This window comes from Myiozetetes cayanensis, unplaced genomic scaffold (assembly GCF_022539395.1).
Source record: "Myiozetetes cayanensis isolate MyiCay16 unplaced genomic scaffold, myiCay2020 scf3, whole genome shotgun sequence".
NCBI lineage: Eukaryota > Metazoa > Chordata > Aves > Passeriformes > Tyrannidae > Myiozetetes > Myiozetetes cayanensis.
This window is the reverse complement of record NW_026087521.1, coordinates 50,910,130-50,923,203: the sequence shown is the minus strand read 5'-3', so window position 1 is coordinate 50,923,203 and position 13,074 is coordinate 50,910,130. Positions and strand designations below refer to the sequence as shown.

Below are 13,074 nucleotides of genomic sequence, written 5' to 3'. Positions count from 1 at the left end.
GGGCTCACACCACCACCCTCTCCACCACCCTTCTGTCTGCCGTAGGAGCAGAGCCAGTGCAGCAAGCAGGCTCTGGTCAGAGAGACCCTTCTTTTTTTCCATATTACCTCCTGCAAGCCTTGCCAAAAATCATGACTTTCCTTTCCATCCCCAGCCTCCGTTATCATTAAAACAAGGCAGAAAAAATCTCCCTGAATGTATCTCACACATGATCGGTTGAGAGAAACTAAATGTGATGTGATGGCTTCTGCTGGTGATCTTACAAATGTTTCCCATTGTGTACGGTTTCCAAGTGTCTACAGGAGCACTGCACCGAGGCTGCCTCAAGCTCCCTGCTCCCCATGGAATGTTGTTCAGTCATGCTGTTCACCTTTCATCCAGCAGCCAAGCAGTGACCATGCTTCTTCCTTTCCTGCAGAGAAAACCTTGGTAAAAACAGGAAGGCAGCGGTACAGCTTGGCACCAGAAATATCATGTGTATAATCCCTAGCACTGGGGACAGAGAAAATATGAGAGTAATTACAAAAGGAGAGAGAGGGAGAGAGAGAGAGGAACAAGAAATGTGGGAGTTTAACATGACAGAGAGAGCCGTATATCTGGTAGTCACTGAATCATATAATTTATTTACTTGTGCATGGATGGTGAGGTTCAGTGACCAGTGTCCTGCATTCCTGGTGAGATTTTGGCTGCATGGAAATAAAGCATGATAATTTCTGAGAGGATTTACAGAAAGTAAGAAGCGTAAGAGAAAGATAAAATAAACTTGATCAGTACAGCCAACAAAAACTCAGTTGGTGCAGTATTTCATCTTCCAAGTGCTGCACAAAGCTTTTGGTCTGTGTGAGCAGACATTCACAGAACAGCACACCAGCTTCGTTAGCACTCTCCTTTGGAGGACTGTGAAATGCTGGACAAATGTGCATTTAACACTGCAAATGGCCTTGTTTGCTAAATCTTACCATTCACTTTTTTTCCAGGCCAAGTAGCTAATTGTCTCGCTCAAAGTCAGGGCAGAAGCTCAGTGACAGAACTACAGAAATATCCAGGCAGAATCTGGCACAAATATTTTCACCAAGAAAAAAATGCTTTGCACCAGGTCTATGTTCCAGCCCAAACTGGCAGAAAAAAAATAAACCAGAATGACAAAGATTAGTGACTACGAGCTGAAGCCAGATATTTAAATTAGGAAGAGGGCACATTTTTAACTGCAAGATGTGACAAGCCATTGTACAAACAAGGAAAGCGGCAGCTTTTCTATCTTGTATCTTTAGGGAAGTTGTTTTGCTCTCTCATTGAGTTCACATTCTGCCTTATCGCACCCTCACACAGACTCTTGCTTTTTTTGGTCTCAAAAGCACTCACTTATGGATAGAAAAAGACAGAACTGACTCCTAAATTCACAGTCCTGCAGTGCAATACATGCTGGCAGTTCTGAGCACACCCAAAGCCTTGCTGATTTCAGTGGCGCTCTGAGCAAGGACAGGGTCTGACTGTGCTCATCAAGGTGCATGACTGCAGCCTTCAATGGCATTAAATAACCATAAGCTGCTGCTGCAATGCTGAAAAAGTGTCATCGCGTTTGAAAGCAAAGACATTTGCCTGTAGATTTTTAATGACACGGACAATGCTGTGCTCTGCATTTTTCTGCAGCACTGAGAATTCTTGATACTGGTAAGAAAACAAATCTTTGTCAGTACGAAATCTGTCCATCCTACTTTTAATACAGATTTGAGACCCGTTCTTTTAATTATTTGTACCTATTCACAGCTTTATCCACAGGAATACTCCGAATGACATCAGTGAGACCAAGCTTATACAGAAGCCTAACTACGAGGAAACTTGTTTGTAGACCGAGGTTCTAAATTTAGCATTTTCATCTATCTTTGCCCAATATAACCTTTAAAAAAAGTAATTCTGCCTGTATACCTAAGTCTGCTTGATTGGTTGTGTAATTGTAAGCCTTGTGTGAAGGCAAAGGATCTGTAATCTTTGTATATTCAGAAAAAAGAAATGTAACAAAACAATAGACAGAGGATTTACAGGAAAGGAAGCTCGAAATCTCCGGCAGAATTCCCTGCAGCAAAAACCATCGTTCCATAGAATGAGGTTAATTAACTGGCAATTATTTCTGAAGTGCATCTGAATCAAATATATCTGCCACAAAGATGTCATTAAAAGAGTATCAAGCTACTGCTGGAAGTCAAGACTACTTAACACTCCCACGCTCACCACAACTGCACTGCTGCTACCCATGACTGAAACTGCACGTCTCTCATGTTGGAGCCCCTTCAGCCACGATTCCCACAGGGAAACACGTTCTTCCCCAAGCCCCCCTCTGCCCAGCCTGACTGCCAGCCAAAGCTACTCACACTCCTGGAGGGCTCTTCTGCTAACTTAGAATGTTAAGAAAGTGTTGAGAATGAATCTCATGTCTTCCCTCCTGCTCCAGATGAACTGATTCAATGGAAAAAGCCTGCGTCTGCCTAGAAAGAATTTTAAAGAAGATCAAAATCAGTGATGGCTGGTTTTGTCTGTATTGTTCAGGCAGGCACGCAAGTGATTTTACTATTGTGCCTGACTTGAGACCACCAAGAACTGCTCCAAAATGCGGTGGATATTGAGAACCACCTGTCAGCTGTTCTAGACACCTTCCCATTGTTGCCCTGAGGACATGGTCCAACTATGTCCTTGTTATGGCCTGCAAAAGAGAGTGAGAAAGGGCAGGAGATGGACTCAAAGCTGAGACGTGGATGCCTCATGTGGCATCTATGGAGCAGGATGCAGCTAAGAATTGTACCTGGGCTGGGTCTTCCCTAGAGGTTACTCAGAACATAATGCACTGCTAAGAAAGCCATTTCAACACCAGGCTCCCTCAGGGCTCTCTGGCACCCAAGGTGACCCCATTTCACAGGATTCAGGATTCATAGTACAGATTGCACCTTGAGTACTGAGTTCAGTTTTGGGTCCCTCACTTCAAAAAAGACATTGAGGTGCTGCAGGATGTCTAGTGAAGGGCAGCAAGGCTCCTGAAAGGTCTAGAAAACATGTCTTACAAGGAATGGCTGAGAGAGCTGGATTTATTTAGTCTTGAGGAGGCTCAGGGGGAACCTCATCCCTCTCTACAACTACCTGAAAGGAGGCTGCAGTGAGGTGCTGGCCAATCTCTCCTACCATGTCTGCAGTGAGAGGACTAGAGGAAATAGCCTTGAGCTGAGACAGGGGAGATTCAGATTAGATATTAGAACTTTTTTTTTTTCACTGTTATGGTGGTCAGGCATTGGAATATTTTTCCCAGGGAGACTGTGGAGCCACCATCCCTGGAGGTGTTTAGGAAGTGTCTGGAGCTGGCAATGGGTTGTATGGTTTAGTGGTGTAGGGGTTAGTTACAGTGGCAGTGCTGGGTTGATGGTTGGACTGGATCATCTTAAAGGTCTCTTCCAACCTTGATTCCATGATCCTCACAACCCTCCCCCTCCACACACACACACACACACACACACACAAGCGAACACACGCGAGCTTTCTCACACAACTGGCGGCCATGGGTAACAAACGAAGATGTCTACATTCCCCCTCCACCAGAAGGAAGGTGTAAAGACAGTGAAATTTCGAGGCACTCCGGTTCTGCGGGACCTCCCCCCGGCTCTGCCCGGCGCCGCCTCAGCGCGGCAGGCGGAGCCCAGCGGAGCGGGCGCTGGGGCGGCGCGGGGCGGGCGGGAGGCGGCCGCTCCTGCTGCAAGATGGCGGCGCAGAGGAGGAGTCTGCTGCAGAGTGTGAGTGGCACCTTCCCCCCCTCCGCGCACACGCACCCCCCAGGTGGGTGCGAGGGTGTCTCCGGGCCTCCTCCTCACCCGCCCCCGCGCTGCCGTGTGGGAAGGGGGAGGTGCGCCCTCAGCGGGGTGGTGGGTTGCTGCCCTGCCGCCCCCTGTGCCGCCTGCGGGCAGGGGGTTCCGGCTGGCGGGGGGCCCTGCGGGGTCAGCGATCCGCACCTTGGGCTGACCTGCCGCTCTGCAGCGCTGGGGGGGCCGCGGGTCGCTGAGGGGGGGGTGAGCCGTGCCTGTGCTGCGGGCTTCGGGGTGCCCCGCTGTGTGAGGGGGCAGCTGGCCACTGCAGGCCGTGAGGGAGATGGCGGCCCCAGGGCTGTCTCCCTAAGAGCTGGCTGCAGCACCAGGCCCCTGTCCCCTTGTCCTAGGTGAGCACTCCAGCGGGGATCCAGAGCCTTCCCCGTACTCCCGTGCCAGGGATGCGTGAGGGTCTGATTCACCGCAGGAATAGCTAAGCTAGAGCAGTGCTCTATCAAGCGTAAAACTCCCATGCAGATTTAACTTAAGGTTTCTTGTTAGCAAGAGACGAAGTGCAGCCAGAGTTCAGCCTCAGAGGGAAGGGAGGTGATAAGTGGTCCTGTTCTGCAGCACAGGAGTGTGAAGTTATTGGCGGGGATGGTGTGCTGTCCTGTTTGCAAAGGGAAAAGGGTTGAGAAGAGGGTAGGCATGGACTTGTAACCTGTACTGGACCAGGATCCTCGCTTCAAGCTGCTTGGGTTTTACATGGTCTCTTTCTTCTTCCTGTCTCCCAGGAACAGCAGCCCAGCTGGACAGATGACTTGCCATCCTGTCATCTCTCCGGGGTGGGCTCTGCTCCGAACCGTTCCTACAGTGCAGATGGCAAGGGGACAGAGGGTCACCCCTTGGAGGATAACTGGTTAAAATTCAGGTAAGGGGGTTGCCCTTGGGAAAGACTCCTGCATGCACAAGGGCAGGTAAAAGTGGTATTTAGTTTGTCACACAGGGCTCGGAAGAAGAGTGTTGGGCCTGAGCTTGCAGGAGGTGCCTGGAGGAACTTGTTGCTTGTGTCTGTGTCTTACAGACATCTGTGACTTCTTTGCTTCTGCCCTCTTGGCAGGAGTGAGAACAACTGCTACCTCTATGGTGTCTTCAATGGCTATGATGGCAACCGAGTCACCAACTTCGTGGGTCAGAGGCTCTCTGCAGAACTGCTGCTGGGCCAGCTACACGCAGATCACAGCGATGCTGACGTGCGTCGAGTTCTGCTGCAGGTAAAGAAGCTTTGAGTGGCTGCTGCTTTTCACACTACCCACCTCCTCTTTTTGCCGTCAGGGGAGCAGCATCTGGTTTCTGTGTGGGTTGGAAACATCTGCCGGTGGTTGCAATTGCACTCAGGGCGAGCATCTGTAGTGCTTTGTTTCACTCCCGCCTCGTACCCATCTGTCCCTCTGGCTCCGTCAGCACAGTGCTGAGAGCTCTCCAGGATGCTGCAGCTACTCTTCCTTGGACATGTAGGAACAAGTCAGCCTGTGAGGGAGATGATAATGAGTGAAAGGGAGAAGCTAATGTGCAGGGAGATGGATTTGTGAGTGCGCTTTCTTGAGTGACAGGCAAGTTCTTAAAATCAACACACAAGATCAGATAGGTCTCTGACATTGCTGTGAATGTAATTTTTATGGTTTTGAGTTGTTGCAGGCTGTTCTTACAAGCTGTTAACTAGTTGCACTGAAACAATTGTGTTTCAATGTGATGTAGTGATCCTTGAATGTCTGTACGTACAGTGATCATCCACCCTTACCAGCCAGTCTGAGATAGATGAGGATGGGTAGCCTCAAAGGTCTGTAGGCATTGGATAAGAGCTTAGTTCTTCTTTATGGCCTTTTTTTAGGCTTTTGATGTGGTGGAAAGAAGTTTCCTGGAGTCCATTGATGATGCCTTGGCAGAGAAGGCCAGCCTGCAGTCCCAGCTACCAGAGGTAATGTAACCTTAAGAGCGGAGATTGATAAAGAGGTCACATGCTCCAGATTGCTGGATAAGGTTTGGGCATATTAGTCAGTTTGGTCAAGGGAGGTTTTAAGTGAAAATTACTTCTCTGTAGTTACCTTCTGGGAGCTTGCATGAAGTGAAGCGAGCACTTTGGTCCATTTCCCAGAGTTCCCACTGTTCATACTGGCACTACTTATACCTGTCATTGGTAATCTGAGTAAGGAACTGAGTGTGTCATGGAGAGGAGTTCAGGCTGTACATGTGGCTCTTCCAGGACAAAACCATACAATGCAGATGAGAGGCAAGGCCTCAAATTTGCGTGGCATCTGGGCAAATGTGGGTTCTGTTCTTCGGGTGTACTGGGCTGCCTGCTCCATAACCTTATTGAAGTTGTGTCATTTGCTAGGATTGAACAAAAAATTTTAAGTCTTGCGCAAGCTTGACCCGAGGCTAAGACACGTCGAGTCCCCTCCCTACAGAATTTTTATTTCGGCTGTGATTTCTGTGTTGTGGACTGTGTGTTCAAGCTTCTCCCTCATTTTGGGTTCCAGGGTGTCCCTCACCACCAGCTCCCTTCTCAGTACCAGAAGATTGTGGAGAGATTGAAGGCTGTAGAGCAGGAGATCTCTGGAGGAGCCATGGCTATTGTGGCTGTCGTTCTCAACAACAAGCTCTACATCGCCAATGTGGGTGAGTTGGTTTTTGTCAGTGGCTCACTCTCAGCATTCCTGAGGATGGCAGCTGTTGTAGGAAGCAAAAGAAATTTGAAGATGGGGGACAGTTTCTTTGGTCTGTGGCCAAGCAGTGATCTTCTTGTTACTTATAGGAGCACTTGAAATCATCCTGGCTCTTTATCCCTGCAGATGTAGGCTATATGACCAAAGAACAGAGGGAAAGTGGGTTGAGAGTAGTAGTGCAGGTTCACTGAGAAATAGAGGACTTCTTTGTGAGGTACTGGCTCAGGTCTGGATGAAGAGCTGCCCAGCAGGCCTACTCTGCTGCTAGCAAGGCTACTTTTTGGAGATCATGATGAGACAGTACATGAGCCTTTCTCTTCTTTTCTGTCTTTATTCCCCTGTCTGTTCTTTTTCCACTGGGATATGTTCTCCCTCTTAACGGCAGAGCTATCTGGTGCCTCATCTCGCTGCTCCCACTGCAGGTACCAATCGGGCACTGCTATGCAAGTCCACGGTGGATGGGCTGCAAGTGACTCAGCTCAACGTGGACCATACAACAGAGAATGAGGATGAACTTTTTCGCTTCTCTCAGCTGGGTGAGTTTGAGTTTCATGTTCTTAGGGGAGAACATCATGTGGCTGTTTATCTGGGGCACCAAGAATGACTCAAGCCACTGGAAATAATAAATGACCACAAAAAGAAGCTTACTGTGTTTTCAGATGACAAGTTCAGTGCCTTCTTTTTGTGCCTTTCTATCCATTCTGAGGCTCCAGAGTGAGTAAGCTCAGCTCACTGACCTAGTAGAAAACTATCCTTTTGATTCAAGTTTTGAGTGGTAGTTTTGTGTCCCGCTGCCAAACTGGCATTGATTTGCCCTCCAGCTGTGTGATTGCTGGAGTCGATAGGAAGGCAGGAGTGGAAGCACACAGCCAGAGGGTAGAAGCGAGGTGGACAATATATGAGGGCTCCTGTGGAGGCAAACCGCAGTTAAGCTGGGTTAAGTTCTGTGTGATGCTGCACCCTCAGGATGATACGTTTCAATATGCCTTTGTACAAGCTGCTGCTGCAAAAAAGCAGCTTCACTTCAGAGAGAGGCAGGCCAGGCACCGGCATTTACCGCTCTCACATCAGTAACTATTGAACTCTTGATGCTGACATTTTGCTTTAGGCAATTTCCCTTTTCCTTTACAGTGTTTGACATGTTTTCTTTCTTGGTGTAGGGCTAACCCAGACCACTTGTGTGATTGCTAGTACCAAATTCTTCTTATTGAGATACTTAGGTTCTATGCTTTTATTTAGGTAGATCTAAGGTGGCATTCTTCATTGGGTTCACCTGGCAGATACATTCTTAGCTGGTGAGGCTGTTGATGTGATCATTTCTGCTGCTGGGTCTTGTTTTATTCTATTTCTCTGTAATTTCCTCTTTTACTCCTACTCCTGCACTAGGGATATGTGCTGTGAAACAGAAGACTGAATGCAAGAATCCCAGAAAAGAGACCTTTTGACTGCCAAAAACGCAGAATTTAGCTGCAGTCCATAGGAGAACAGGGATCTGTTAGATATACTGGCCTCAATTTGGCACAGCAGTGGTGCTCCTGCCTGCAGTCCCAGGAGAAGGAAGAGCCTGTGGAACAGGACAGTGTGCACAGGCTGTTTTGGGGGCCCAGAGGAGGTTGTTGTAGGGCTAGGTTGAAGCACAGTGGTAAGAGGTAGCGGGGATAGCATTTGTCACGATGGTCCCTGTGTCACCCCTCTCCTGGGTGAAGGGAGGGAGAGGTCTTGTGCCTTTGTGGCTCTTCACCCAGCACATCACAACTTGTTTGGTGCTCTGGGAGAGTGATTTAGACACAACCTCTCCAGTGTGCTCTGAGCCTCCCTGTGTTTGTGTCTGTCAGTGGCATGTACCCCCCTGCCAGGAGCTGGCAAATGAGCCAGGCCGTGTTGATGAGTCAGCTGTGGTCTGCAGCAGATGGAGGAGTTGTGTCCTACTGCTGGGGTAGGTGCGGAGCCATCTGTGCAGCGAGGCTCGGTTTGACTCAAAGGGAGCATTTCAGTTGGACCCCTGCCTTCACCTTGTGCTTAGGGCAGTCGTCCCTCGATAAAATCTCAGTGTTTTCTGGCTGTTAGCTCTAGGTATAACCAGGAAAGGGGGGTTGCCAGGTAAGTGGCTCATCTGGTCTGAGTCCTGCCTCAAATAGTAGCTGCACTCAGATGGTCTCTGTTAGAACCTTTTTCAAGCTGGGATTACTTCCTAGCCCCTGCCAGGGGTATATCCCATTAAAGTTATAAATACTTGTTTGGTTATTGTTCTTATCTTAGGAGTAGCCCACATCAATCTGAGCACTTGAGCAAATTCAGTGTCTCTTCTAGACGGTTCTCCTTTTCTCAGAATCTCAGAATCACAACCTGGGTAAGGTTGGAAGGGACCACAGTGGGTCATCTGGTCCAGCCTCCCTGCTCAAGCAGGGCCATCCCAGAGCATGTTGCACAGTTGTGCATCCAGATGGCTCTTAAATATCTCCAGTGAGGGAGACTCTGCAACCTCTCTCTGCAGTCTAGTGTAGTAGGGAAATTGTCATATGGAGTTTAAGAACAGGGATCAATAATAGACGGAAGAAGAAGCAGAATCCTTCACATATGTTTCCCTCTTTCCTGCCTTCTCCTCCCATCACACAGCCCAGAGCTGACAGGCACAGATGTTCCCCTGGCTTTTCGGCAAATGCCTGTGCGCCCAGGCCAGCTGCTGCTGGTGGCTTTGGTCCAGGATGTGGGCTTTGTCTTGGGACCAACTGTTGCATTCAGTGTGCCTGTTGGGCTGCACGTGTCTCCCTCCTTTTCTCTCCTTCCCAGATCACAACTAATGAAAAGGTGTCCCTTGGAACACAGCAAACCGCTATTCCTTTTTTCCTTGTATGGCTCCTGATGAATCTTTGGCATCTTGTTTTGTATTACAGTTCTATTTAGCTGTAGATACTTCCTTTTCTCAGAGGAAGTTCTTCAAGTTTCACAAAGTTAATTAAACATTTTTGTTTTTCAATCTGGCAGGCTTGGATGCAGGGAAAATAAAACAAGTGGGAACTATTCGTGGGCAGGAAAGCACTCGACGCATTGGAGATTACAAAGTCAAATACGGCTATACTGACATTGAACTGCTCAGGTCAGAAAAACACAAGGGCTTCAAAGCCCTCCTTTTCTTCATGATCACTCCATTCACACCATCACTCCATATGTCACCATTAAATGCTAAATAACACCATCTCTTTCCAGTGCTGCTAAATCTAAGCCCATCATAGCAGAGCCTGAAATCCACGGAGGGCACTCGCTGGATGGGGTGACTGGCTTCTTGGTGCTCATGTCTGAAGGGCTCTACAAAGCACTGGAGGCAGCTCATGGGCCTGGGCAGGCCAACCAGGTGAGCCGGCTCACATAGGAAATGTTCCCTGGGCTATTGACTCACTTCAGCCGTGTCAGCTGCTCCCGGATAGACTGTCCTCCTCATCTGTCCTGTCAGTGCTGGCCAGGTTGAATGCCTGTGCCACCACGTTCCAGTCTGTAATAGTATGAGAGCTGCTTTGCCAAGCCAGTTCTTCTAGGCAGCTGCCTATCCCTTAGGAGTAGCCCATTAAAAGGGAGTGGGATGATTCAAGCCACAAGGGCACATATCAGCAGGTGAGATGGGCAAGCTTCACAGTCAGATGAGTTGCCATAAAAACTCTTAAATTGGGTGGCAGGAAAAGGTTTCCTTCAAAATCTCCTAAACATCCTTTCTCTGATGGTTTTTTTTTCCTTCTCTGCTCAGGAAATTGCAGCCATGATAGCCACAGAGTTTGCCAAGCAGACATCTCTGGATGCTGTGGCACAGGCAGTAGTGGACCGGGTTAAGCGGATCCACTGTGACACTTTTGCCAGTGGTGGAGAGCGGTCCAAGTTCTGTCCCCGTCATGAAGACATGACACTGCTTGTGAGGAATTTTGGGTACCCCCTGGGCGAGATGAGCCAGCCCACGCTGACACCAACACAAGGTGTGTTGGGGGGAGAATGGGACAAAATGGAGGGGGGGGGAAGATAAGATCTCGATTGATCCAGCACCGGCCTCACATCAAGAGAGGAGGTACTTGGGGTAGAAGGAATTTTCTTATTAGACGGATTATTGGCTTTTGAGATGTGGAATCTGTGACAATTTTACAGAATACAGTACAGCATCTAAGAAAGGCACTTTCATATAAATACTTAGGTTCTTTGGGCTCTCTTTGCTGCTGTATTGCACCCTCAGTTGCTCATGTCTCAACTGCATTTTATAACTTCTGTTTTCTCCCTTCTCAGGAGGCCGTGTCTACCCAGTCTCTGTGCCATATTCCAGCTCCCAAAGCACAAGCAAGACAAGTGTCACGCTGTCTCTTGTAATGCCTTCCCAAGGCCAGATGGTCAATGGTGCCCACAGCAGCTCAACTCTGGATGAAGCCACCCCTACCCTCACTAAGTAAAGTCCTGCTCTCTTGCTACCCACAGTTTTTCCTGCACCTCACACGGTGTAAAGTGGTTGAAAAGCAGAGACACTTGTCAGTTACCTGTCAGTCATTCCCTTATCTGGAGCGTGGCCTCCCCAACTGCAGTATTGACAGCCAGCATAAATGTGTTAGCTGGAAAGCGATTGTGTGAGGAGTGGGAATGAGTGAAGTGAGCAGCTCTGAAGCCAACTCTGGCAACGTGCCTTGGGAGCAGCATCTGCTGCTGTTTGTGGAGGGCACTCTGGCAGTGAGCAGCCCTTCTCTTTGGGTCTTGTGTGCCAAGTGTGTTGGGTACTGTGCACAGAGGGAGTGTGGGTGCCCTTCATTTTAGTGAGGAAGAGAGACTATGCAGGCCACCTGTAAGGCTCCTGGAGAGGCTGCACTGCCTCAGGGGCCAGGAAAAACTTGTATAAAGCTTAGAACTGGGTCCTATTTGGATCCACTTTGCAGGATCATACTAGTTAGTGGCTTTGGTTTAGGTTGAGCCTCTGTCACAGGATGGTACATGTACGCACTGCAAAGCGAAGAAGTGTTGTGGGTACTGTGTTCTGTAGCTCCAGAAACAATGAGGCTGACGCACCAGAGCTGCTTTGCCTGCAGCACAGGTCATGCAAGAATAGCTTTCCTTGCTGCCTGACTCTTCCCATAAAGCTTGCACTGTTATGGGTATGGGGAGGCCAGCAGAGCGCATGCCTTTTTTTTTTATTATTTTTTTTTCTGCTGCCTCTCCTCTGTTCTTCAAATGCGTGATTGTGTTTAAGGCCTTCAAGTTAATGTGTATCAGATATCTTTGATATTTGTTAATTCCAATCAGTTCTCAACTTTACTAGTGTTCTCGTAGAGCAAGTGACTCTCTTACTTCTTACCTGTTTTCTAAGATAGCTTGCTCTGTGAAGAACCTGGTGCTTGTTCTCGTACTTTCCTTGTCTAATGCATCAGATGGGGAAATATAAAGGTGCTTGTGTTCTCTCTCTGTTTCTCTCCGTAGCCAAAGCCCAACTGTGACGCTCCAGTCAACTAATACTCACACACAGAGCAGCAGCTCAAGTTCAGATGGAGGTCTCTTCCGCTCCCGACCCACCCACTCACTCCAGCCAGATGAGGATGGGCGTGTGGAGCCCTATGTGGATTTTGCAGAGTTTTACCGGCTTTGGAACATGGACCATGGCGAGCAGGGAGCACTGACTGTGTCCTAACGTGGTGATCTGCCTCCTGCAGACACCCGAAGCTCGGCTGTGAGAGCAAAGACTGAGGCAAAGAGTGACAGTGCTCCACGGAGGGCTGTGTTATGCCCAGAGCTGACTCCTACCCAGGATGTGCTGGACACTGGGCAGAGGAGCTTGTGCACTACACACGTGTTGCCTGTGCCATGCTCCCAATCCTGAGCAGCCTCATTCCCTTGGAAGCCCTGTGAACAGGGGAAGGGGTCTTGAATGCAACCCTCGCTGCAGGTTTTTGCAAATAAAGGTGCAGAGAGGGCTCCTTCTGGATACTGCAAGAGTCAAGGCCTGTACAAAGGCTGCATGTGTGTGTGTGTAGGTGTACACGTGTGCCTGCGTGTGTGCGTGTGTGCTGTCATAAAGTTTCCACAACTCAATTCATAATGCTGTGATTCCAGTGTTCAACTCCATAGAAGATACCTCTATTTTGCAGAATAAATAACTTATAGCTACAGTCATTGGCACCTATCTGGCTTGCTCTCTTCCTTATAATGTCGTGTGTGGGTGTGACAACTCCTCCCGGTGAAACCCTTTATTCCTCCAGAAAGAAGGGTTGCACCTTGCAGCAGGCAAGCTTCTGCTGTGAAGTGGCCTGAGCCCTCGCTGGTGACTTAAAAGCGTAAGCTCTTTGCTTACTTTTTGCTGAGCTTTGGCACTGGATTATGGCTTGGAGTTAAACTATAAATTCAGGTTATTGTTTTTTATAGGTAAAATGCACATTGTTTCCCTTAATGCAGGCCATCTGGAAAGTTGTACAGGGAAGGTAGAGTTTGTAATGCAGTTCTCCCGTACAGGCACCTGGTAGTGCACAGCTGGAAGGCAACCCTGTCGTGATGCCTTGAAGATGCAGATCTGCACCCTCGTGTCAGAGCGAGGAGGTGTGCAGGGAGGAGAGGAG

At 48.7% G+C, this 13,074-nt stretch overlaps 2 protein-coding genes across 2 annotated transcripts in view; one reads left to right on the top strand and one right to left on the bottom strand.

The window, feature by feature from the left end:
• RPL3 (ribosomal protein L3) overlaps window positions 1-13,074 on the bottom strand; it is a 263,879-nt gene that overhangs the window by 33,627 nt on the left and 217,178 nt on the right. The window lies entirely within an intron of this gene.
• TAB1 (TGF-beta activated kinase 1 (MAP3K7) binding protein 1) lies at window positions 3,562-12,644 on the top strand. The gene is made up of 11 exons (XM_050324175.1): window positions 3,562-3,773; window positions 4,577-4,713; window positions 4,903-5,056; window positions 5,674-5,760; window positions 6,323-6,461; window positions 6,931-7,044; window positions 9,494-9,605; window positions 9,716-9,860; window positions 10,248-10,470; window positions 10,772-10,928; window positions 11,945-12,644. The coding sequence occupies exons 1-11, from the start codon at window positions 3,741-3,743 to the stop codon at window positions 12,150-12,152; spliced, it is 1,509 nt and encodes a 502-aa protein (XP_050180132.1). The 5' UTR covers window positions 3,562-3,740; the 3' UTR covers window positions 12,153-12,644.

What these genes read in the sequence shown, in the direction of transcription:
- TAB1 (XM_050324175.1), top strand. Translation starts at nt 3,741, where the DNA reads ATGGCGGCGCAGAGGAGGAGTCTGCTGCAGAGT. An exon ending in GATAACTGGTTAAAATTCAG is followed by an intron (nt 4,714 to 4,902) that starts GTAAGGGGGTTG and finishes CCCTCTTGGCAG; the next exon opens with GAGTGAGAACAACTGCTACC. An exon ending in TGCAGTCCCAGCTACCAGAG is followed by an intron (nt 5,761 to 6,322) that starts GTAATGTAACCT and finishes TTTGGGTTCCAG; the next exon opens with GGTGTCCCTCACCACCAGCT.